The 27,785-nt window shown below is 42.6% G+C and overlaps 1 protein-coding gene across 2 annotated transcripts in view; it reads right to left on the bottom strand.

Moving 5' to 3' along the window:
- STK32B (serine/threonine kinase 32B) overlaps window positions 1-27,785 on the bottom strand; it is a 344,720-nt gene that overhangs the window by 230,404 nt on the left and 86,531 nt on the right. For both annotated transcript variants that reach the window (XM_068543234.1, XM_068543236.1), the window contains exon 2: window positions 21,998-22,053. In XM_068543234.1, coding sequence (XP_068399335.1) covers window positions 21,998-22,053 — 56 coding nt within the window. The remainder of the gene's footprint in view (window positions 1-21,997; window positions 22,054-27,785) is intronic.

Here is a 27,785-nt window from a genome sequence, read left to right as displayed (position 1 = left end):
GATGAGTGGATAAAGAAGATGTGGCACATATATGCAATGGAATATTACTCAGCCATAAAAAATAACGAAATTGAACTATTTGTAGTGAGGTGGATGGACCTACAGTCTGTCATACAGAGTGAAGTAAGTAAGAAAGAGAAAAACAAATACTGTATGCTAACACATATATATGGAATCTAAAAAAAAAAAAAAAAGGTTCTGATGACCCTAGGGGCAGGACAGGAATAAAGATGCAGATGTAAAGAATGCACTTGAGGACACGGGGAGGGAGAAGGGTAAGCTGGGACAAAGTAAGAGAGTAGCATTGACATATATACACTACCAAATGTAAAACAGATAGCTAGTGGGAAGCAGCTGCATAGCACAGGGAGATCAGCTCACTGCTTTGTGACCACCTAGAGGGGTGGGATAGGGAGGGTGGGAGGGAGACGCAAGAGGGAGTGGATATGGGGATATATGCATGCATATGGCTGATTCACTTTGTTATACGGCAGAAACTAACACAACATTGTAAAGCAATTTTACTCCAATAAAGATGTTAAAAAACAAAACAAAACAAAACAAACAAAAGTAAAAAAACAAAAAATAAAAGAAAAGGTGTGGCTGGGATCCCTTAACTTCCTCCTCTATAAACTGAGGGCTTGAATCTATTTTCTAAGGCATCTTAGAAACACTCTATGTTTCTCAGGAACACAGAGCTGGACTCAGGGTCTGGAGAGCTGGGCTCTACTCATGGCCGTCTTGCACGTATCCCTGGCTCCTCTGCCCTTGCTTCTTCACTGGCCAAGCAAGGCAGGTAGTAGCAATGGCTGACTCAACCTGACCAGGGGACAGAGAGGCTAAAATGAAAAAAAGACAGAAGACAAGTCTAAGCCACTGAATAGAGACAAAGGTCTGCTGGGAAGTCTCAAAGACACAGAAAGAGTTTGGGTTCTCGGGTCACTCTGAGCAGGGCTTACATTCCAGTTCTTTGCTGTGCAACCACCCTCTCTCAGCCTCAGTCTACTCATCAGTAAAATGGGGGGTGGTATGTTCTTGCTCCAAGGGCAGTTGTGAGGACATGGGAGGGCATGCTGTGCAGGGTGTGGTGTGGTGCTGTCATGTTGGGGGTACCGAATGGAGGTGAGTTTTCTTTACTTCCCATACGGTTATGGACATTTAATGCTCCCGGGACAGAGGCCTCTCAGCAAATGCAGTTATTATTGTGATTACTGGTACTGTCATCACAACCATCATTAAGGACTTATCTGAAGGCAGGGCAGGGTGCTGGGAGGGAGGCCTGCTTCCCAGGACACAGGGTCACAGATATCTCTGGCCCCATGGCTGGAGCTTGGGGTGACATTTCCTACTGACTTGCCAGGGTGGCTTGAGCCAATCCCTTCACGTTGCAGACCCAAGGAAGTTGGGACACTTGGGACCAGCCCCCAGGCTCTCTGTCAGGCAGGATGACTGTGGCACAGGGAATGCAATGCACAAAACCAAATAGGAGGGGACAGGAAGGCTGTAGTCCTGGTTGAACAGTTCTGACCCCCTCAGCTTGTGAAGGTGACCTTATTTGGTTAAAGGGTCTTTGCAGATATAATTAAGTTAAGGCTCTCAAGATGTGTCATCTAGGATTAGGGCGGGCCCCAAATCAACCAGTGTCTTTATAAGAAGAGAAAAGAAGGCAGAGATTGGAGAGATGATGCATCTTTAAGCCAAGGAAGGCCTAGGATCGCCGCAACCCCAGTAGCCAGGAGACAGGCCTGGGACAGATCCTTCCCAGAGCCTCCGGAACAGTGGAGAATAAACGTCTGCCGTTTTAAATCACCCAGTGTGTTAAAGCAGCCACAGGAAACTAAGACAGTCTGTAAATGTCCATCATGGCCATCGACTTCTGGCTGACCAACTCGGCCAGGCACCTCTGTGATCCCTCCTGGGCAGTGGGTTTCATCTGAGCCCCGCAGGTCTACAGTCAGGTGTCCATGGAGCCCAGCAGAGCATGTCGCCCACACAGGTGCCCAGGAAACGTGGGCTGGTGGGGAGCTGAGCACGCTGCCGCCTGGGACCCAACCCTGAGCACTGAGTGCGTTAACTCCCAAGTCAGTGCCCGGGACTCCACATTCCAGCCCGATCCCCTGGCCTGTGTCCTCTCCCCCTAAGTCCCTGTGACCAGAGTGACTTCTGGTACTTAGAGTTAGTGCCTGAGATTTCAGAGGCGGGAACATTTCACTGTAATAGCTTCGTCACCAGCAGCGTTTCCTCAGCTCTGGTCTCTGCACATGTCCTTCTGCCCAGTGGGAACTTCCCCAAAGTGAAAGACTTGAAGCACTGCAAGGGCTTTCTTTCACCTTAAGGAAGTGTTCAAGGTCTGTGTCTTGTCATTCAAGTCCTCCGCGCCTCTGTCACCTCCGACAGGCATGTGTGTGTGTTCACACCACACATAGACATACATACCACACACATACACACACCACACACACATATATACACATACACGCAAATACACACACATACACATACACACACGCACACATCCCCTTCATGCCAGCTACCTCACCCCCCTTAGAATTTCTTTAAAGAGTTTCTCCATCACCACTGCTTTCTCCCCTTCTCACTTCCTCCCTGGCCCATGTCCCCCTCCTACCCGCTCACCCACCAGCTCTGTCTCTGCTCATTCATTACTTTCTGTAGGAGGCTCCCTTTTATTTTGGGGGTGCTGCATCAACAGCCTTCCCAGTGGGCTCCCATAGCCCCTATTTCTACTGTGCTACTTCCTACACTGGATCTTCCCTGTTTACTGACTGACAGGCAGACCCCAGGCACCATGAAGGCAGGAGCCATGCTGCCTGGTCCCCTATGGAACCCCGAGCTTCCAGAGGCTCAGACATGCGAACTTGTCACCTTGGCCCCTGACTCCCAGCACGAGCATATTCTGTTCCCTCTGCTTAGAATACCCCTCCTACAGGCCGGCCCCTGCCTCACCCCTTGCGGGCATCACCATCTCCTGACCTGAGGGCCACCCTGACCTCCAGGCCTGAGCGGGAGTCCACAGGGGAGCTGGAATTTCAGTTACGACAAGGCCCACCAGGCCCTGTGTGCTTGAGGGAGGTGGGGTCCTCGGTGCCTGGACTCACAGCAGGAGGGCCTGCCCGTCCTCCCAGCTCTGGAGCCCAAGGCGACCACGTGACGGAGGGAATCTGCTGAAACTAAAGCAGCATCTCAGCCTCCTGGGCTCAGGACAGGTGTTCTAGAGGGAACGTCAGCCCTCCTCACCAGCAGGCAGCTCTGCCCACATCCTGGGAACCTTCAGAACAGAAGAGGGGCGTCCCAAGTGGCCCCAAGGCTCCTCAGCAGGTCAGCACATAGCCCTTTCCACCAGAAATCACAGTTAATGAGGCAAGGGATGAGCAATTTGGCCAAAGCCACCCAAGCTGCTGACAGGCAAGCACCCAATTAACACTCCTCATTAGTCTAATTCAATTAGGACCTGATGTTATCATTATTAATTACAATTTATTGGGACAAATAAATAAATGCTAGCGAGCATGGATTTCAGGCGATTTGCCATGAGAATGGCACGTGTCAAGCACACTGTGCATCAGGAATTTGGGAATTGACCCCAATTCAGCAGAGAAGGGGCAGGGATGAGTGTTGAGAACCTCCATCACGCCATCATCTGGTGGTCCTCAGCCGGATCTTACCTTCAAAGCACTGATGACCTCGGTTCTGTGGCACCCCCAGAGGTCTGGGAGGGTCCTGGGATGTTGTATTTTGTAAAAACTCCCTAGGGGGAGTCTGATATGCAGGCTAGTTGAGAATCACTTTGCTGGATTCTTCAGGAAAGTCCTTGTCTGGCTGCATCTTCAGTGACCTTGATGGTCAGGACTGTAGCCCTCACTTTTCAGCTCAGGCAAGCCAAGCTCTGGGGGGACAGGTCACCCCAGAATCAGAGAAGCCAGAGCTGTGCTGGTAACCCAGAACTGTGCGGGTGCAACGGCTGGCTCTGCCCTTCCATGGACCAGCCTGGATGCCCCTTCTCACCTGACTCAGTTGACCTTCTCTGTGCTGCCCACCCCACCCCCAGCTTGAGTACACTTAGCAGATGCTGTTGATTGATGCACAGCTATAGTGCGACATTAACGGACACTGGTTATGCTTACAGGAGCAAGATTCTGGGAAACAACCAATTTGGGGAAAAGCAAAAAAGAAAAAAAAATCAAGATTAAATAAGGTCACTAAAAAAGAGTGATCATGCTGGGTACTGCTGTTCAAATATCCTTATCTGACAAGAAGACTGTCTTTGGCAGACAATGACTGTTAACTACCCAAATGCATCCTCCTTCTTCTTCCTTTTCAATAAGACAATTTTCTTCAAGGAGGCAGTATGATCCATTAAATACTCATTTGCAGCCAGAAGTAGCCATAGTTCTTGCCAATGAAATATTAGTCTGCTATTGGCTTCTAAGAAAAGTCTTGCTTTCTGAATAAAAGGGAACAGCTACAGATGGTTCCACTTTTCTTCCCTTTGCCACTATTCTTCTTTCTACCTCGAGCACATACGTAATGTCTGGAGCTGCAGCAGCCCCTTGTGACCATGAAGCTACAAAGGTGTCAGAGTTACTGAGCCTGTTATCATAGCGCCACCTACCTTCAGACTTATTATGTGAGAAAATAAACCCTCTTTGTTTAAGCCACTATAAGGCAGATTTTCTGTTTCTCATTCCTGAGAACATCCCCATCTGATACACAAACTATACGATGATGTTTCATGGCACAGAAAGTCCATGTGGGCTGTGACCAACGGTGGCCTCACTAGAGTGATCAAAAGTTAGCTTCAAGAAAAATACTCATTTGGATGAATATTTCAGTCAATAAACATGTGTGAAATGCCTGTCATGGTCCTGGCACTATGTTAGCCATGAAGATATGACACTGCTCTAGGAACTCAAGGTTCAATGGGATAAACAAACAATACTCAAGAGTGAAAGACAAAGTCACTCACTTCAGGTCACTGGGCCCTACATGGCGTGGCCCCAAGTCCCCTCTAATTCCATCTGTTACTCTCCTCCCTGCTCACTTCCCACCCTGGCCCCTGTGCCATTCCTGTGTCTGCCATGCTCTTCCCCAGATGTCCAGTCTTGGGTCCTCACCTCCTTCAGGCTCTACCCATGAATCACCTTATCCCATAAGCCATCCCTGACCTCCATGTGTGAATGAGCTAATCCCTCCTCAGTCCCCATCCTCCCTCCCTGTTTCCTCCATCACCCTGGCCAACTCCTGTAACAGCACATGCTTCTTGGTTTGTTTGTTTTCCCTTTGTCTGTCTTGCCCACTGTGGTGTAAACCCCATAATGATAGGGATTTTTCTCTCTTTTATTCACTGCTCCCTCCTCAGTGACTAGAACAGTGCCTGGAACACCTAGTTGACATCTGTGGCTGGCTGGCTGGAGAAATGGATAATTACTACTTAGGAAAGAACAGTGCTATCGGATAGGTGAGCACATGTGACTAAGGGACCTGAGAAGAGGGATCCTAACCAGGATACGGGATTAGGGAAAGGCATTCTGGAAGAGGCTGCATTTGAACTGTTTCTCAGTCATCAAGGGTTGTCTTCATGAGGATGGAGGTGTAGGAAGAGGGGGAAGGAAGTGCATTACCAGGAGAGCACACAGCCCCTCTCTAAGTACAGAGAGATGGAACATGCATGGTGCATTTTAGCATGTATTAGTAGTGTTCTCAACTTCCCCATCTGTGAAATGGGGGTAGCAGTGTACTTATCTTAGTGGGTGGTTGTGAGGGTTACATGGTAAACACTTACTAAATTATTGATTATTATTGTGATTATGATCATCATTCATACATGTACTGAAGGTAAGACCAGAGAACGTTGTAGAGATGTGCGGAAGTGGCCCAAGAAGGAGCTCAGGAACAATATCACAATTATTTGGTGTGATGGTTAATTTAATGTGTCAGCTTGGCTGGGCTATGGTGCCCAGATATGTGGTCAGACATGATTCTGTATGTTTCCGTGAAGGTGCTTTTAGATAAAATTAATTTGTGATGAATTTTAAAAGGTGGACTTTGAGTAAGCAGATTGCCCTCCATGTGGGTGGGCCTCATCCAATCAGTTGAAGGTCTGAATAGAACAAAAGACTGACCTCCCCCAAGAAAGAGGGAATTCTGCAGCAGATGACCTTTGGCCTTTCACAGCAACATCAGCAACTTCCTGGGTCTCTAGCCTGACAGCCTATCCTGCAGATTTTTAGACTTGCCAGCCTCCATCATCATGTGAGCCAATTACTTAAATAAATCTATCTATATCTATGTCTATATCTACACACCTCTTTTTAGTTCTGTTTCCCTGGAGAACATTGACTAATACACGTGGCAATGAGCCAGCCAGGATCAGAAGCCAGCACCTGATTTCAACTTCTCATGGGCCCAGGGAGTCACTAAGGCCACCAGTGCTGGGCATTTGGAAGCACAGGAAGCTCAAACTGCTTGGTACTTGATTCTAAACTATCTATCCCCAGTCAGCATAAAAAGAGACAGCAGCATGGGGAGACATGCCTTGGTTGGGGCACAGCCCCATGGTGTGTCCAGCTATGCTCTAAGCCAAGCCAGTCTCCCCTTAAGATGCTAAGAAACAGTGCGCCTGTCCCGCGGACACTTCATCTGTGAGTTCTGACCTGTATCAGGTGATACTCCCTGGTGTTCACCCTGAGACAGTGCACGACAGACATCATGGAGATCATGGCAAAAGATGAGGTGACAAAGGTGAGTGAGGAGCAGGTGACAGATGGCTTTGAATGACATGTTTAAAAGGTTAGTGTTGCAGGTTGAATTGTGTTTCCCCAAATCTGTATGTTGAAGCCCTGACCCCCAGTACCTTAGAATGTGATGCATTTGGCGACAGGACTTTTAAAGAGGTAATTGAGTTAAAATGGGGTCATGAGGGCAGGCCCTAACCCAATTGGGTTGGTGTCCTCTGGCCTCCAGAACTGTGAGACAATCACGCCTGTGGTTTAAGGCCCCCAGCCTGTGGGATTTTGTCACATCAGCACCAGCAGACCAATACAGTTGGCTTGTGTCCTGAGGGCACTGGGGAGTTACAGAAGGGTTTAAAAAGTGGATCCTAGGTATACAATTGCAAATGAATGAATAAAGGAAAGAACATACAAACAAACAACATGGAAAATGTGGGTTTTGAGGGGGAGGGGAGTTCTTTCTGGCAACAGGGTGGAGGAGAGTTTGGAGGTAATTCCAAGAGGTGATCGTGTGTTTTATAAATAATGCCACTGCTTACGCACACAGTTTCCCTCTGGAGTCATAAGGGACATTGCTTTGTCAGGAAACACCAAAAAGTAGTCATGGGGGCAAGGGCCCAGGACCAACCTTGGTGCTTTCTGACACCCTTATTGCTGGAAATGTATCTTTTAGGGTGAAGCAAGGTTGAGACCACTTTACAGATGTAAAAGGGCCTGGGAAGGCTCATCCAGAATATGAAATGAGACGTCATTGTTGGAAAATGGGAAATGCAAATGAGCAATGACGTCTGTTAAACTGCTCAGTAATGGATCATTTGCTCTGGCCTATGCTTGAAAGCCATTCGCGAATGAGCCTGCATTTCCTGTGATATTTAGCTCTTAATAAAGTGATCCCTGGGAGCCAGCAAATTCCTCCAACCTATGCCTCAAGCCAAACATGGACTAATTAATATGAAAGGAATAAATATTTCATTAAAAAGAAATGGATTCCACCGCTTATAAAAGATGTCTGCATGAACAATAAAAGCTTCTAGTAAAAGAATCATGTTTAAGAATTCTAAAAATGATTCTTACATAAGAATAACAGTTCACTTTGGAAACACAGAAAAGTTAGGTAACTTGCCCAGGGTCACCTGGTTGACCAGAATTCCAACTCAGCTCTGTCAGACTTGGAGGCAAAGCTCTCTAACCATTTTGCTATAAACTGATTAACTCTTGCGTTGTCCTGAAAAGAGCAAACGTATATTCCAAGCTCCTGCTTGTGGCAGACACAATGTTGGCTGGGCATCTTACACACATTTGCTGCCATGGCCCCATTACTAAGTCTGTCCCTGCCACAGGACCTTTGCATCTGCTGCCCCTTTTGTATGTGATGCTCTACCCCCTGGATCTCCACATGGTCTGTTTCCTTCTTAGCAGTTAGGCCTTGGCTTAAATGTCTCCTTCTCAGCAAAGCCTTCTCTGTTGCCCTCTCCTCCAAGGAAAGCAGGCCTACCCTCCCAGGTCATTGCACTATGCATTTTCTGCAGAGCAACTATCATTATTGAAATCGTGGTTGGGTATTGTTTGTGTATTTGTCTCCCTTACTAACTGTCAGCTCTATGGCATCAGGGACCTTGTCCATCTTGTTTGCCACACCATCACAAGTACCTAGACTACTGCTGGGACAGAACAGTTGGCATAAACATTTACCGTCTGACTCAAGATCCTGCTATGCTTTCCACCATGCTACCCTTATCTTAAAAGATGAAAAAGATTTCCAAAGACTACATTTTAAAGGAAAAAAACACTAAGTCAAATGTTTCTGAACATTCAAACTTATAAACATATATATAAAATCGAATCTCTACTTAATTCCAAAATGGATTTGTTGCAGTCTGGGCACTAAATTGGTTAGTCCACTATTAATCAAAATTTTTTTTCACACTGTGAATTCACATGCAGATGTGAAAATCTGGAATGTGGAATGAGACAGCTAATAATATGCTTGCATGTGGAAATGATCATCATTGCATAATAAGAGTGTGGAGTCTGGAATTATCATCTGTGCAACTCTTGCTCAATTTTATCCAGACTCTTCCTTTGAGAGACATAAAGAGCTATTATCATATAAATCTGTGCCACTTTTTGCTGTTTTATGTGCAGACTGCCTCTGGCTATTCCATGAATTTTAATTAACTCTCTGTTTATTTTGCTTCAACCCTATGACTCTCTAAGCACGGGGCCCATTTGCTAATCCAAGAAACACACTTTTGAAGCAAACTTCTCAGAAAGTTCTGCTAAAGGTATCTTCCTCCTTCCCTTGAAAATAATTAAGCCCTGTTGGCTTCAAAGTTGACTCAGAGCAGAACACTCCAGCCTGGACTCTCTCTGTTGGTGCAGGAGCAAAATGTCCAATGGCTCAACCAACCAAGGGGTCAAGAGCAACCTGTGGGAGGTGGAGAGTGAGGCAGGAGAGAGGTGGAAATTAAAGGGACATTTGTGAAAAATTAGAGTTTGCAGCAGGGGAGATAGAGAAATTCTCCTCAGGACCCTAACCCAGAGGCAGTCAGTATAAACCGGTCAACTAACTCTTATCAGTTGATTGGTTAATTGTCAAGTTTTTCATTCATTTACATAATATGTATTCATTCAGTTAATTATATAGAGCATATATGTCATATGTATCATAGGCACATGTATATGTAAGTATATATTATATATGAATATAAATATATACACTGCTTAGTGGATATGTATATATGCATGTATTTGTATGTATATACATGCATATATATATGTGTGTAGATATACATATATACTGCTTTGTGGGCTTACATATATATGTATACATATATGGGTGTGTATATGTATATAATATATGGTGGGTATATGTATATCTGCCTATATATAAACTGTTTAGTGGGTGTATATGTATATGTATATATGTATATTTACTGCTTATATGCATATACATATACATGTGTTTATATATACTATATGTATGTGTATATACATGCATATAGATATGTGTGTATATGTTTATATATATATGCATGTGTCTATGTATACAGCTTACTAGGTGTGTATATATGCATATTCATGTGTGTGCTCACATATATATATACATATACACTGCTTAACGTGTGTATACGTGTATCTATATGCTGATTAGTGAGTGTGTATATGTATGTGCATTATGCATATATGTAGGTGTAAATATACATATGTGTGTATATGTATCATACTTTATACATATATATTTGCTTAGTAGGTACTGGAGATACAACTGTGAACAATGAGGGAACGTTGCTGCCCTCACAGAGCTTATGTTCTGGTGCACGAGACCAACAACTAAGAGGACAAATTAATAAGCATGTAATGGAATTACAGGTAATGACAGGTGCACTGAAGAAAAGGGGACCAGAAAGGGTACATGGATATGAAATGCTTGGGGTGGAGTCAAGTGGGGTGGATATTCAGAGAGGGCCCCCACTGAGGGGACATTTGAGCAGAATTCTGTATGGTATGAGTGATCCTTGCAGAGTTCTGGGGGAAAGTGATCAAGGTTGAGGGCACAGCAAGTGTAAAGGTTCTGAGTTAGAGATAAGTTCAGCATGTTCGAGAGATGAGAAGAAGGGCTGAGTGGAATGAGTAGGAAGATGGAGTGGGTAGAGAGAGGTGTCAGCAAACTAGGCATAAGTCAGACTGCTGGGCCTTGTGGGCCAGCAGAAGAGGTTGGCATTCATTCTGAAAGCAGCAAGCATGTGATCCAATCCATGCTTCATCACATCACTGGCTGCTATGTAGACCAGGGCTTTCCCTCTTCTTTCTCTCTCCCCCTCATCCATTCTCTAGGTAGCATTTATTGAGCCTTTACCACCTGCTGAGCACTAAGCCAGGTGCTGATGGGACTGGGCAGGTGAATATGACCAATCCCAAGCTTTCAGGGATCTCACAGTCTGATGGCAGAGGCAGCTGAGCAAGCTGAAGACCATCCCTTGGCAAGATGTGCTGTGACAGATGGAAAGAGGAAGCTAAGACAGACAGGTCTTCCCCTGACGCACCCCTTCAGGTGGTTACCTAAAACTTTCCAGAACCCACCACATCACCCAGGGCCAAGAAGACACGGAAGGCATTTTAAAAATGCCAACCATATGTCAGGTCTGATGTTGGAGGCTGCATGGTCTCTGCCCCTTATTTTCACAGTAAGATCACTCAGGGCATTCTTTATTTTAAGTCTTTATTTGCCTTCATTGTACAAAGGTATTTTTGTTCAATATAGAATTCTGGGTTGATGGTTCTTCTCTTTTATCACTAGAGAGATATCGCTCCATTGTCTCTGGGTTTACATAGTTTCCATTTCCTAACACAATGTGTCCTTTTGTTCTCTGGTTGATTTTAAGATTTTCTCTTAATGGTTTTAAACTATTTATTAATTGATTATGATGATCACTGATGATGTTTTCCTTGTGTTTCTCTTGCTTGCAGTCGGCTGAACTTCTTGGATTTGGTTTTATCATTTTCATCAATTAAAAAAAATCAGCCACTATTTCTGCAAATATATTTTATATGCCCATCCCTCCTTCTGGGACTCCAATGACACATATGTTATTAAACTATTGCATTTTGTTCCATGAGTCACTGAGGCTCTGTTAATTTTTTTTTTCCTCTATGCTTCATCATGTATAGTTTCTACTGCTGTATCTTCAAGTTCGCTAACCTTTTCTTCTGCACTGCCTAATCTGCTGTTAATCCCATCCAATGAATACTTCATTTCATATATTGTAGTTCTCATCTCTCTAAATTCTATTTGAGCGGTTACCAGAGGGAAGAGGGGTGGGGGGAAGGGAAAGAGAGGGGAAGGGAATTAAGAGGAACAAACTACTAGGTATAAAATAAATAAGATACAAGGATATAATGTATGGCACAGGGAATATAACCAATACTTTATAATAACTTTAAATGTAGTATAATCTATGAAAATATCAAATCACTATTTTGTACACCTGAAACTAACTTAACATTGTAAATCAATAAAAATATATAAATAAATAAAGTACAATTGCAATGTCCAGTGTCCAAAAAAAATTACTAGACACGCAAAGAAGCAGGAAAATATGACCCATAAGCAGGAGGAAAATTAATAAAGACAAACAAACCCAGAAATGGCACCAGTGACGAAATTAGTAAATAAGCATTAGTGATCAAATTATTTAAACAATTTTAAACAAAATTTAAAAGAGCTATTATTAATATGTTCTGTATGTTCAAGGATTTTAAGGAAAATGTGAACATAATAAGGACAGAAATGGGCATTCTTGTTTTTCAGAAGAGGAAACATAGGTTTGCAGAAGCTTTATGACTGGTCCAAGTTCACATGGCTAGAAACAGCAGGACCAGAATCTGAGCCTAGGCCTCCCCATCCAGAAAGCCCATGCTCTTTCCTCTATGTTATGTTACTTCCCAAACCAAATGTCCAGTGTTTTTGGACACTGATGGACACTATCCCCCTGACCCCCATGGTCTCCTGCTGATACACATGTGACTAAAGCTAGTTTCAACCTAACTTCTGTATTTGGGAGGAACATGTGGAAACAAAACAGGTTGTGTGTGACAGTGGGGTCCTCTCCAGGCTTCCGACTCATCATATGTAAATGGGGATAATAATGCCCAGCACACTGGGCTTTTAGGGCAACAAGGATGGTAAGAGGGGTCCAGTTCCTAGGACAATGACTGTGAGTTTCTGATTGGTCAGGACTCTACTCCAAGTTGCAAATACTGGGAACCCAACATGATCTTGCATAATCAAAACAGGATGCCAGCTCCTGTAGCTGGTAAGGACAGTGGATAAGGCTCACAGGACTGGAAGAGCACAAAGGCAGAGGCACTGATGGTACCTAGCCATGTTCCCTCTCCTGCACCTCCACACACCTCAGGATGCTTACTGTGGACACCTGTGACTCTCTGCTGGGGACCTTCTTCTGCCCTGGATGGGATAAGCCAAAAAGTGCAGGAGAGGTAATGCTGCTTAAAGCAGCCCTCCATCAATGATGAACAGGGAACTGTGCATAAAAACATCAGCTTCTCTGACCTTCGGCTGCCTTCAAGGCACCCTCGGCACTGAGTTCCAGAATGGAGGTGTGTCCAAGGGCCTCAGTGGTGAGTGGCTTCACCAAATGCCCATCCTTGGCTGCCTTGCTTTCTGGGTCTCACTCCCTCTCTCTTTCAGGTGTTTCCTGGGATCACCTCCCTCCCCAAAACTGCTTGCACTCAATTCTTTGTCTCAGTTTCAGCTCCTGGAGGAACCCAAGCTCAGACAGTGCCCAGCAGGGCCAGGACTGGGGTCCAGCAAGTGAGGGGGCAAAATGTAAGGAAGCAATGTTGACCTGCATTTGGAGGACCCTGGGAGCAATGCTTCCTTAAATTTTCACTCCTGGTGCCTTGCTTGCTCGCCCCAGTCCTGACCCTACTCAACAGGAGTCCATCTCTCCACCTGCCTCTTACATCTGTTTGTTTCTTCACTTTGGGCCTCATTCTTTCCTTTTGCAGAGAGACTTTCACCTTCACCAGTTGCTGAGAAAAACGGTCACCAACTCACGCAGACCTGTTTTCTTACAGTACATCATTAATGAGAGGATGAGAACAAGCCTTTCACCTCTGATTCCGTGGAAGGATTATGAATGGCTGGGCTTGGGTCACACAGCCACTCCTTGGACCAAACACCAGTCTAGCTGAATATGGCCCAAGTGGTTGGCCCAGCCAGGTCACATGCCTATCTCACAAGGTGAGTGAGGGACCATAATAATTGACAGTCTACATGGGGTGGGGTAGATGTTTTCCAAAGGAAAGAGATGTTATTGTGATAAGAAAGGGGACCAAAAAGCATGCTGAACAGTCAAAAACAACAGTTACTACAGTCCACTATGATTCTCCATTCCCTTTCCTTTTTACAGATGAGTAAACTAAGCTTCAGGGTGGCTAATTCACTTTCCCAGGTAGCCACAACTAGTATATATCGGAGGCAGCCTGCTTCCCGAAACTAAAGTGTTTCCACTGAGATATGTAGAAATTAATCTGCTGTGCCTCAACTGTCCTAAAATTCAGTCATAAAAGGGTTATACAAATTTTCAGTGAATTCTTGCTAAAAATCAGTGGATTGCCTGCAGCTGTTTACTTTGGTGCTACACTGGGGAAGCACAACTTCCTCCAGAATGAAAGTAAAATGAGATTTCTGTGAATTCACATGTGCTTTTTCCTGATAACCAAGGCTACTGTCATACTTTAACAATGAAATGTCTTTCTTGAAAACTCTTAATAAATGTCAGATATCAAACCTGCCAAAGGCAGATAGCAAAGCCAAAATATCCATTCAATATTAGGAGGGTGGTTTTCTTCATCTTAGTCCAGCTCAGCTCCACCTTGAGTCTCATAATAGTCATACAGACTCATCTACACTTACCATGAAAGGCAGCGATTATTTGGTATTTTGACCACAACAAAGCTATGTTCGATTGCCTTGAAATAAACTAACCTCATCCTGAATACTGGATGTTTGTGTACATTTTACATGAATTTGGGTGTCATCAAGAAATTGCTACAACCTAAGAGGGACTTAAAACTAGATCCTCTATAAAGCTTGCATTTTTTTCAGAACATCCATTATAACCATAGCTTTAGTACATTTATGCTCTGGAATACAGGTTCTGAGAGCCAAGCCAGTAGGCAAACAGCAGCACAGATGTAGGCAGAAAAGGAAAACAAAACTTTTAAGGATGGTGACAGGATATAATCAATTAATGATTCATGAGGGCATATGCTAACAGATTTGGTAGTATGACAGGAAGGGGTGCAAGGAGCTCAGAACCAAAATCATCATTGACATGAGGGTAAAAGTGATATGCTTCTATGTGGTGCCGATTGTGTTGTGGATTTAAAAAGTTGCTTCCATTTTCCTTCATCCATGAAATCCTCAACATAAGGGACAACAGAAACTAAAGATTTAACAGAATTTTAAAATCTTTTGTTGTTGTTGAAGTTCAGCTACTATCCATAGAGACTAGAGGCAAACTTCCTAAATTCTCTGGGCCACAACTCTTCTCTCTGAAAAATCTAGAGAAGGGGAATCTCAAACGTGGCACATAAACTCTGCCCAAATCTCTGGCTGACCCCCAAGGACTATAAGGGGCAGACTATAAGCAATACAGTGAAGAAGAAAAGACTGCGCTTTGTGTGCCTGCCCAAGAGGCAGAGTATGCAGTGTAAATCCAACCAAGTTAATTGCTCATTAAAAATATATTTTCAAAGAAATACAATGCAATCCAAAGTCTATACAACATAGCATTGGCAATATCCAGGATGCAACCCAAAACTATTCAACATATAAAGAACCAGGAAAATGTAACCCATCCTCAATGGAGGTGAATCTTAAAATGACCCATATGTTGGAATTAGCATAAAGGACATGAAAACAGCTCTTATGACTATGAATATGCTGCATGATATAAAGGGCAATATGATAGAAATAAATGAAAATATAGGAAATCTAAGCAAAGAGAGAGAAAATATTTTCTTTTAATCCAGAATTTCCACCTAGGCACATCATAGTCAAATTGCTGAAAGTCAAAGATTAAAGGAAAATCTTGAAAGGAGAGAGACGAAAGTGACACATTACTATCAGATAATAATGATTCAAGTCTAATGACGTCTCATCAGAAAGCATGGAGGTCAGCTGACAATGGTACAAAATCTTTAAAGCAGTGAAGAAAAATCTGTCAACCCAATAACCTGTATCCAGTAAAAATATTCTTTAAGAAAGAAGGTGAAATAAATACATTTCAGATAAAATAAAATTAAGAGAATGCATTGACAGGAGACTTGCACCACATAAAATACTAAAGAAAATTCTTCAGGATGAATGGAAAGGATACCAGAGGGAAATTCAGACCTTCACGAAAGGTATGGGTAAATATCAAGAACTATTTTCCTCCTAATTTTTTAAAAGCCAAAAAGCTACACATATTTTAAAATAAGTATATATTTTACACATATATTATATATGCATATATTTCTATACATTTAAAGCAAAAAACTATAATATTGTATTGGAGACTTATGATTTAAGAAGCTGTAATACATATGACAGCTATAGTATAATGGTTGACAGGAGTGGTAAATAGACCTATACGGTTGCCAGGTTTTTATATTTTATGTGAAGTATAAAATATTAACTCTAAGCAGACTGTGAAATAAATTGAAGATGTGTATTATAATCCCTAGAGCAACAATTTTAAAACATAACACAAGGAAGTATAGCTATAAAGTCAGTAGATAAATTAAATGGAGATTCTAAATATTCAATTAATCCAAAGCAAAACAGGAAAAGAGAAACAGAAGAACAAAAGAGAAAGAGAACAAGAACAAATAAAGGACTAAAAGAGATTGCCAGGTGGATTTAAAGAGAAGCAAGACCTAACTATATGCTATCCTCAAGAGATTTATGTCAGATATAAAAACACAGATAGAATGAAAGAAAAAAAAATGGAAAAATATATGCCATGTAGGTTGGAATGACTATATTAATCTCAGAAAAAATAGGCTTCAAAAAAGATTATTAGCAGAGATAGAAAAGTATATTTCACAATGATAATAAGGTCAATTCATCATGAGGCCATAACAACCATAAAACTGTATGCACCTAACAACAGACCTTCCAAGTATAAGAAGCAAAACTGACAGAATTAAAGGAAGAAGAAGCAACTCCAAAATCAGAGTTGGAGATTGTATACAACCATCTCAGAAATGGATAAAACAGCTAGATTGTTAAAATCAGTAAAGACAGAGATTGAGGAAGGAGGCGGTTCAAGATGGTGAAGTAGGAAGATCCTGAACTCACCTCCTTCCATGGGCACAACAAATTTACAGCTACCTATGGAAAAATTCCCTATGAAAAGGATCCAAAAACTAGCTGAACAGCTCCTCCACAGCAAAGGATAAAAGAGCCACATCAAGATGGGAAGGAGAAGCAGAGATGCGATCTTGCCCAAAACCCCACGCCCAGCCTGGTGACCTGAAATTGGGAGGGGTCTCACAAATACAAAACTTCTCCCTGAGGAGCCAGGGGTCTGTGCTCTCATCTGGCATCCCAATCCTTGGGACCTGCACTGGTAAGAAGAGCTCCCAAAATGCCTGGCTTTGAAAACCAGCAGGACTTACATCCAGAAGAACCATAGGGCTGTAGGGAACAGGGAACGCACCCTTAAAGGGCTCGCACACAGACTCACTCGCCCTGGGACCCAGCACAAAAGCAACAGTATGGAAAGGTCTAGACCATAGGTGAAGGAGATTTATTTACTAATCTTAAAGCATCTGCTGGAGGGGCAGGAATATGTTGGGACTCTTCCTGGAGACAGAAGCTGGCAGGTGCCATTTTTGTGCTCTCCACCTTGTTAGTCCCAGTGTACATGCCTCATCCTCATGCCACTTCTGCAGCCCTGCCAAAGCCAGTTGGCACATGCAGCCCATACAGTGTATGCCTCTTGAGCACCTGGCTCTGGTGTCCAGGGGGGATTGTGTTTTGGGACCCCATGGGTCTGAAACAATCAGAGAGACTATTCTTGGCAGGCTACCGCACTCCAGTTACTGCACAGACAGCTGACTGTGATGCACCCCCAGTCTTCCTGTGAAAAAGCCCTATTTACCTGTCTTGAAGCTTCAGCCTGATGGACAGGCTTCCAGTTTTCCATACGTCTAGAGGCTATGGAAGGTCTAGGGGATATCACCTTTGTGCTCTCCCTTGACCTCACTACAGCTCACTGGTACCTCCCAGAAATGAAATCAAACACTCCCCTGGAGCCCCGATTTTTGCAACTTCACTAATGGGACACCTGTAGATCACCTGGTGCGGAGGCCAGCAAGGTTTACAATTGCATTTTCACAGTACTGTGTATATTTGCATACCTTGAAAGCTGCTGCCTAGTTTCTAATCAGCCTGAAATTAAGGGCTAACTGAGATCCCACCCTCTGGAACACTCACAAGTCTTCAACAACTGGGAATTACCAAGAATAAATCAGGGTGCTAAGACAATCACAATGGCTCAAAGTATAACCAAGAGCTAGGGCAAGGTTAAACAAGAAGGTTCATCTCCTTTACAAGGCCACTACTTCAAGACTGGGAAAGATAGCTGTTTTGCCTAATACATAGAAACACACAGAGATTCAAGCAAAATGAGGAGAGAAAGGAATTTGTTCCAAACATTAGGAAAAGATAAAACCACAGGTTAAAAAAAACCTTAATGAAATGGAGATAAGTAATTTAGCTGAAACAGAGTTCAAAATGTTAGTCATAATGATGCTCACTGAACTTGGGAGAAGACTGGATGAACACAGACAGAACTTAAACTGAGATAGAAAATATAAGTAAGTACCAAATAAAAGTCACAAAGATGAAATATACAATAACTGAACTGCAAAATACACTAGAGGGGTTCAATAGCAGACTACAAGAAGCAGAGAAAGAATCAGTGATCTGGAAGACATGTCACTGGAACTCATTCAAATAGAGCAGCAAAAAAAAAAAAAAATTCAAAAAGTGGAGATAGCTTAAGGGACCTATGAGACGACATCAAGCAGAATGACATTTGCATTATATGGGTCCAGAGGGAGAAGAGAGAGAAATAGGCAGACAACTTATTTAAGGGAATAATGGCTGAAAACTTCCCTAATCTGGAAAAGGAAACAGACATCCAGATTCAGGAAGCCCAGAGAGTTCCAAACAAAATGAACTCAAATAGACCCACACCGAGACACATTACAGTTAAAATGTCAAAAGCTGAAGCTAAATCATAAAGGCAGCAAGAGAAAAACTTGTTACAAACAAGGGAACCCCCATAATACTATCAGCAGATTTTTTTAGCAGAAACTTTGAAGGCCAGCACTTTCAAAGTGCTGAAAGGAAAAAACTTCCAACCAAGAATAATTGACTCAGCAAGGTTATTGTCTAGAATTGAAGGAGAGATAAAGAGCTTTCCAGACAAACAAAAGTTAAAGGAGTTCATCACCACTAACCCAGACCTACAATAAATGTTAAAGGGACTTCTTTAAGCTAAAAAGAAAGGGCACTAATTAGTAAAAATCTCACTGGTAAAGGTAAATATATAGTAAAAGTAGTGGATTGATCACTTACAAAGCTATTATGAAGTTTAAAAAGTAAAAGTAATAAAAATAATAATTTAGTTAAATGATACATGAAATTTAAAAAATGTAAAATGTGAAATCAAAAACATAAAATGTGAAGGGGGTTCAAAATGCAGAGTTCTAGAATGCATTCAAACTTAACTTACTATCAGTTTTAAATAGATGATTTTATATATACACATACATATATATTTATGTGTCTGTGTATATATATATAAGCTGTTACATGTGAGCCTCATGGTAACCATAAAGCAAAAGCCTATAGTAGATACACAAAAGATAGTGATAAAGGAATCTAAGCATAACCCTATAGAATGTCATCAAACCAAAAGGGAAGAATGCAAGAGAAGAAGAAAGAAACATAGAGGAACTACAAAACGGCCAGAAAACAATTATCAAAATGGCAATAAGTACATAGTTATCAATACTTACTATAAATGTAAATGGACTAAATTCTCCAAACAAAACACATAGAATGGCTGAACGGATAAACACCAAGACCCAGATATATGCTGCCCACCACAGACTCATTTCAGATGTAAGGACACACACAAACTGAAAGTGAAAGGATGGAAAAAAATGTGTCATGCAAATAGAAACCAAAAGAGAGCTTGGGTAGATATACTTATATCAGACAAAATAGACTTTAAAACAAAGACTAATAAAAGGCAAAGATGAGCATTACATAATGATAAAGTCATCTCCAGCAAGAAGACATAACATTTGTAAATATTTAGGCACCCAACATAAGAGCACCTAAATATATAAAGTAAATATTAACAGACCTAAAAGGAGAAAATGACAGCAATACAATAATGATAGGGGACTTATAACACTTATAACAATGGAAAGACTATACAGACAGAAAATCAACACGGAAACATCAGCCTTAAAGCACACTTTAAACAAGATGGACTTAATACATACATATTGAACATTCCATCCAAAAGCAGCAGAATACACGTTCTTCTCAAGTGGACATGTAACATCGTCCAAGATAGATCATACGTTAGGCTACAAAAGTAGTCTCAATAAATATAAGAAGATCAAAATCATGTCAAGTATCTTTTCTGACCACAATGGTATGAAACTAGAAATCATTTACAAGAAGAAAACTGGAAAAACACAAATACGTGGAGACAAGCAACATGCCACTGAACAACCAATGGGTCAAAGAAGAAATCAAAGGAGAAATTTAAAAAAATACCTTGAGACAAATGAAAATGGAAATACAACATACCAAAATCTGTGGAATGCAGCAAAAGCAGCTCAAAAAGGGCAGTTTACAGTGATAGAGGCTTACCTCAAGAAACAAGAAAAACCTCAAATAAACAACCTAACGATAAAGCTAAAGTAACTAGGAAAAGAAGAATAAATGAAGCCCAAAGGTACCAGAAGGAAGGAAACAATAAAAGTCAGAATAGAAATTAATGAAACAGAGACTAAAAAGACAATAGAAAAGATCAATGAAACTAAGAGCTGATTCCTTGAAAAGATAAACAAAACTGACAAGTCTTTAGCTAGACTCACTATGAAAAAAAGAGAGAGGGCTCAAATACATAAAATCAGAAATGAAAGCGATAAAATTACAACTAATACCAAAGAAATACAAAGGATCGTAAGACACTACTATGAACCATTATATGCCAACAAATTGGACAACCTAGAAGAAATGTATAAATTCCTAGAAACATGCAATCTTCCAAGAGTGAATAATGAAGAAAGAGAAAATTATGAATAAACATAATTACTAGTAAGGAGATTAAAAACTCTCAACAAACAAAATCCAGGGTCAGACAGCTTCACTGGTGAATTCTACCAAACACCCAAATGTTTAATACCTATACGTCTCAAACTCTTCCTGTGGAGGAGGGAACACTTCCAAACTAATTTTACAAGGTCAGCATTACCCTGATACCAAAACCAAACAAGGACACCACAAAAAAAGGAAATTACAGGCCAATGTACCTGATGAACATAGAAGCAAAAATCCTCAACAAAATATTGGCAAACTGAATTCAACAATACATTAAAAGGATCATCCACAATATTCAAAGTGACATTTATTCCATGGCTGCAAGGACAATTCAACATCCACAAATCAATCAACATGATATACCAAATAGACAAAATGAAGGATAAAAATCACGTGATCATCTCAATAGATGCAGAAAAAGCTTTTGACAAAATTCAACATCCACTTATGATAAAAACTCTCAACAAAATGAGTATAGAAGAAACCTCAACATAATAAAAGGCCATATATGACAAGCCCACAACTAGCATCATATGCAACAGTGTAAAGCTGAAAGTTTTTCCCTTTAGTTCAGGAACAAGACAAGAATGCCCATTCTCGCCACTTTTGTTCAACATGTGTAAATCTTGAGGACGTTATGCCAAGTGAAATAAGCCAGTCACAGAAAGACAAATACTGCATGATTCCATGTACAGGAGGTATCTAAAATATTCCAATTCATAGAACCAAAGACTGGAAAGCTGGTTTCCAGGGCTTGAAGGGATGGAGACACAGGGAATTACTAACTAATGGGCATAAAGCTTCAGCCAAGCAAGATGAGTAAGCTCTAGAGATCTGCTATACAGTGTTCTATGTATAGCCAACAATAATACATATATTGTACACTTAAAAATTTAAGCAGGCAGATCTCATGTTAAATCTCCTTTCCACAATAATATTTTAAAGTGCCTCCATTGCAGGAAAGAGCTACTGCTAGCCATCACATAAATTTGCGGGGTTTTTTCCACTTTCCTTATTTAGATCCTCAAGGAAGAAATAGCATTAGCAATCTTGAAATAATTACCATAGTAATTCACCTAAAGCAGGACTGCTGTAATTTAATTTTCAGAATGAAATTACAGCATATCCAAAGGAAACTATTCAGACTTCCTTTCACATTTCAAATTTAGCAAATTCAAACCTTTCTGTCAAACAGGAAATTCCCAATGCCCAGCAATCAACACAAAAACAAACACACAAACATGCACATAGGCATAAGCCCAGTGGTCGGAACTTTCCTATTTTATTGATGAAATTTGTTAAAATCCATCATTCTTACCTTCCCAAAACTCCCTTTACCAATGGCCCGTAGGATCTGAAAATGGTCAAAGTTGACTGTAAAAGAAAAAAGAGAAAAACAGGAATAAGTCAGATTTGTCAAACCTTGTTTTGGTTCTTAAATGTCCTTACCTGCACACCTACCCATTTATTTCAAATGGCTCCTGGTTTACTGCATCATGTTTGTCATGGCAGCACTCCACCACTGGATGGATACTTCTCGGCATATTCCATTTCCCCTCCCAGCACATATATTTGGCAGTTAACACCTCACCATATACCTAGACACCCACAACCATATACACCTATATGGTATATAGGAGGAGAGACATTTTTTGGACCAGAGGGAAGGGAGGACAGAGAAAAACTTGGATACTTGGATTATCAAATTCTTGTACCTGTTAATCCCTTTGCCAGGATGACATTTCCTTACTTCTAGTTCCTGTCTTGTCCATCAAGCACTCTTACCTTACATACTCAGGCATCAGCTCACCTGCCTTAGTATCCAAGGAGTTAATCCCTCCTCCATTATGGAACCTCTGGACCCCCAAGTTTCATGACCACACCATGGTCCTTCCCTGCTTGCGTGTCTGTCTAACCACTGATATCATGAGCCAAGAGGATGAGGATGGTGATCCCACACCTTCCTCCTGGTATTACCCTGTCTCATGCCTCCCTTTCATCACGTTTCTTGATGGGGCTCCCCATTCTTGCTATCTCTACTGCCTTGTTCCAGTATGGCTTATACCCCATCCCCATAGCACAACAGGCCAACAACGTATGGCTATACCACTCGAGCCAATGGACAACTTTCTGTGCCCTTTCTACTTGGCCACTCTCTCTTTCTTGAAACGCCTGCATGACTTCAATGGAAGCGCACCCTCTCAATTTTCCATTTCATGCATCAGCCCTTTTGCACATGCATCTTTGTCCTCCTGGCCATTAATTACTGGACTCCGTCAAGCCTCCATCCTACAACCATCCTCTCCTCATTGGCTCCAAAGGCTTCAGTCACCACCTAATGGCCAGTGACTTTCCAGGCTGTGTGTACCAATTGATCCTACCACACAGAAACTCCTGGAGGCTTTGGAGCCACCTTGAACTCAATGGGTCCAAAATGGAACCTAGGAGAGGGTGTGGAGAAAAGGGAATCCTCCTCCACCATTGATGGGAATGTAAATTGATGCAGCCACTATGGAGAACAGTATGGAGGTTCCCTAAAAGACTAAAAATAGAACTACCATATGATCCACCAATCCCACTCCTGGGCATATATCCAGAAAACATGAAAACTCTAATTCAAAAAGGCACATGCACCCCAGTGTTCATAGCAGCACTATTCACAATAGCCAAGACATGGAAGCAACCTAAATGTCCACTGACAGATGAATGGATAAAGGAGAAGTGGTACATATATACAATGGCATATTACTCAGCCATAAAAAAGAATGAAATAATGCCATTTGCAGCAACATGGATAAACCTAGAGATTATCATACTAAGTGAAGTAAGTCAGACAAAGAAAGGCAACTATCATATGATATCACTTATATGTGGAATCTAACAAAATGATACAAATGAACTTATTTACAAAACAGAAACAGACTCACAGACATAGAAAAGAAACTTATGGTTACCAAAGGGGAATGGGGAAGGGGGGAAGGATAAATTAGGAGTTTGGGATTAACAGATACACACTACTATATATAAAATAGATAATCAACAAGGACCTACTGTATAGCACAGGGAACTATATTCAATATGTTGTAATAACCTATAATGGAAAAGAACATATATATATGTGTGTATATATATATATATATATATATACACACATACATAGGTATATATACACACATATATATATAGGCTGGTGGTTGCCAAGGGGGAGGCGGGGGGGAGAGGGATGGTTTGGGAGTTTGGGATGAGCAGATGCAAACTCGTATATATAGGATGGATAAACAACAAGGTCCAACTGTATAGCACAGGGAATTATATTCAACATCCTGTGATAAACCATAATGGAAAAGAATATGAAAAAGAATATATATATATATATAAAACCGAATATACAACTGAATCATTTTGCTGTACACCTGAAACTAACACAACATTGTAGATCAACCATACATCAATTAAAAAAAAAGAATCACGGCCTAGGATGAGTGGTTCAACATTCATTCGACCTCACAAGCTCAAAGCCTGGAACTCATTGTGGACTCCTCTCTCTCCCAACCCCACATCTAGTCCTTCACTAGGTTAGGTCCATTCACCTCTTCACTGTCTCTCCCATCCATCTACCCTGTGGCCACCCTCTGGTCTAACCCACATCGTCTCTCGCTTGGACAACCACAGTGGTCTTCCAACCACCTCTCTCAGGAGGGGGTTCTTCTTGCTCGTCCTCTGCTTACACCTCTCCAATGGCCCTTCCATTGCTCTCAGGGAAAAGAGGAAATTCCTCCCCATGGCCACGAGGCTACACAATTGGGCCCCTGTTACTTCTCCTGTTTCACCTCCTACCATGCTCCTCACAGCCACTGAGCTTCAGACTTGCAAGCTTTCCTTCTGTGCTTTGAGCAGCCATTCCCCACGCCTTTAATGCTCTTTTCTTGGCCCTACACTTGTTAACTCTGCTTCCTCTTCATTCTTCTGCAAGCAGAGAAGGCTGCTCTGACCCTTCAGCCTAAGTCTGCTCCGCCTATTATATACTCTCACAGCACCCGGGAATTTGCTCCAAAAGACATCATTCTGTGTTATTTTACATGCATTTGATTAAGATCGTTGATCCTCCACTAGACTCTAAGCTCCCTGAGGTCAAAGGCCATGTTTGTTTTTCTACTGTATCCCTACAGCTAGTACGGCGTTAGTACACAGTCGTATTTGACAAATATTCATCAACTAAAGGAATGATTGAAAGCAGATCCCCATATTCATGGTGCCAGACACACTTCCTGGTACATAATGAGTATTCGGTAAATATTTCTGAATTAGACTGAATTACGGCCAGTTTCTAGTAACTAGGCAAGACATGCTATTTACAAAAGATGAAGGGAACTGATTAGTTCACTACATTATGGGGGCAAGGATAGGGGGAGGTGAATGAATACAATTAGTTCCTCGTGCATTCAACTCACCACCATGGAGGATAATTATGTTGAACTGTGTCCCTGCCAAACCAACGTCAGAATCCAGTGCGCCATCTAACACCTAACGTGCTTAGAATAGAGAGACAGGGTTAACGGTTAACTTAGCAAAACCTTGACCTAGATTGGTTTCCCTTGCGCATAACTTGCCAGGAAAAGAAACTGGGAAGAGAGAAAGCAGTGGGCTGGGACTGCACTTGTGATGTGACCAGCAATGAGCTAGGAAATGCACATATCCTATCCCAAGCCCCCAAGGTCCTGGGAGACAGGCACCACTGTTGGCATTTGACACCTGCCCTCCCCACCAATTAGCAATAAACATCCCCACTTCCCTGAAGGCTCCATGCTGCTTCATGCTGCCATGTCCCTGTGCTGTTATTTCACCTGCTTGGAAAGCCATTCCTCCGACACCCTTTATTTCAGGGAAAACTCCTACCTGCCCTTTGACACACAGCTCACATATTCTTTTCACTCATGAAGCTTTCCCCCACTTCCAACAAATCACTTTCTCCTGAGTGCAATAGCAGAACCTTCTGCAGACATCGGTCCAGGGATCAGGAGACCCCAGCCTGGAGTCAAACTGCTTAGGTCCATAGCCCAGCTCTGCCACAGTAACGTTGGATGAGTCACTTAGCCTCTATGTGTGTCACGTACCCCATCTGTAAAATGGGAGCAATGGTGCCCACCTTCCATAAGAGCATAGAATGGTGCCTGGCACACAACACATTTTCAAAAAGCATTAGCTATTCGTGTTGGGGATGAGCAGCCATCCTCCTGCTCCTCTGGGTTCTAGGAGGGATATTTCACTGAATATCTGTGGCCTCTTGCCCCGTCAAAGGTGCTGTGAGTTGTCCAAGTGGTGAGCTGGAAAAGGAACTGCACTGGTTTATTTCTGCTTGTCCTGCTCTCTCTCTGGAATCTGTCTGTCTTCAGGGAGCAAGCTTTTCCTCTGCTCCTTCTTGCCAGAAGCTTTTCAGGGCCAGGCACTGTGTGGAGAGGTCTACGGGGTCCAGAGTCGTTGCTGAACAGGTGGGTGAGCCTGGCTAATTCTGGGCTTCAGAATCACGGGGCCCATTGCTGCTGCCCTCCTGGGTCCCACTTCTCAACCCCACCTAGATCCCTTCTAGGGGTAAGGCTTGGTTCTCCACTGGCCTCCTCTTTTGTCTTGTCTCATAACTGGAAGGGGTTTTAATTAATGAGCAACTTGGCAAATGCCTAAAGCTATTACTGTTTTAATAATTAGCATTATAATATTGTAAATAATCTCACTCATCCACATCCTCTACAGAAATGTGTGTTCATGGGATGGGGGTCTAACATCATGTACGAGGCAAATAGGTACTTATTTAATGTTTATTTGCTTACTGGACTAGATTGGATTTAAGTGACTGAGTGTATGGCCTGGGTTTTTCATTTATTTCGCATCCCCCTGACCTGGTGTACTGAGACTTACATAATAGTGCCTCCATGAATACATTGAATAAGGGAAGGGTTTACACTTGATTGATAAGCAGATTGAAATGACTTCAGTCAATGAGAGTCCCAGGCCAAAGACGGCTCCTAGAAATCACACTGTCACCTAGGGCTGTTGGCCCAGAGCAAGAGGAGTTGGCTGAGGGGTGTAGGAGGGGTGATTAGTGGGTTTCTTAGGGTGACCATCTGGTCATGGTTTACCCGGGACCTTCCTGGTCTTAGCACTAAAGGTCCTGCAATGCTAGGAACCCCACAGTCCTGGGAAAACTGGGACAACTGGTCACCTGTAGGTTTCTAGATCATCAGCTGTCCCACCTGAAGAAGTCACAAGCACTTACAGAGCTGGCCGGGGGACGGGAAGGTGAATTCTTGAAAAGCAGTGTTTGTTCAGACCACCAGACACTAGGGTTGCCAAGGGTGACACTGTAATAAGTACACTGTTAAAGTAGAAACAGGCAGCACGTTGCCAGCCAGAGGCAAAGCCAAGGGGGTGCCAGTGACCTCACCCAAAGGCTCCAAAACAGTGACGCCTGCCTGGAGGGCTGTCACACAAACGATGAAATTAACTAACTGGTTGCCTGCCCAGCCAGGGCCAACTCCCCCTTCATCCTTGATCAGGAAACCTCAGATCTGTTACGGAGCAGTGCGGCCGGCCTCAGACAATGAGTCACAATTGATCCAATCCAGTGAGTTCATCAGGATCCCCTGGAGGCTTGTTAAGACAGATCGTGGGTCCCCTCCTGAGTTTCTGGGGAGGGGCCAGAGAACTTGTATCTCCCAGGTTGCAAGTTTCCAGGTGATACTGATTATCCACTGGACAATTCTGTTCTCCACTGTCACAGACAGTCATGCAGCTGGCAGTGACCTCATGACATAGGTCTAGTCAATGAGATCTAAGCAGGAGATTAATGGGGGTATTTCTGGGAAAGCATATTTTCCCGATGAAAAGGGACAGTTACAGCTGGACTGGCTCTTGAACCCTCCCACCTCTTCCTGCCATGAATAAGGATGTGATGTCTGGAGATGCAGCAGCCATTTTGTGACTATGAGACAACAAACACAAGCAAAAGGCCAACATTTCTGGGCACAGAAGCCACTCCCTGTTGTTGAGCCTCTGAAGCTATGCCAGCAACCACCTACCTCTGGACTTCTTATTATATTAGAAAAAAGAAC

The sequence above is a fragment of the Eschrichtius robustus genome, chromosome 4 (assembly GCF_028021215.1).
Source record: "Eschrichtius robustus isolate mEscRob2 chromosome 4, mEscRob2.pri, whole genome shotgun sequence".
NCBI lineage: Eukaryota > Metazoa > Chordata > Mammalia > Artiodactyla > Eschrichtiidae > Eschrichtius > Eschrichtius robustus.
This window is presented reverse-complemented; position numbering and strand designations above follow the sequence as displayed.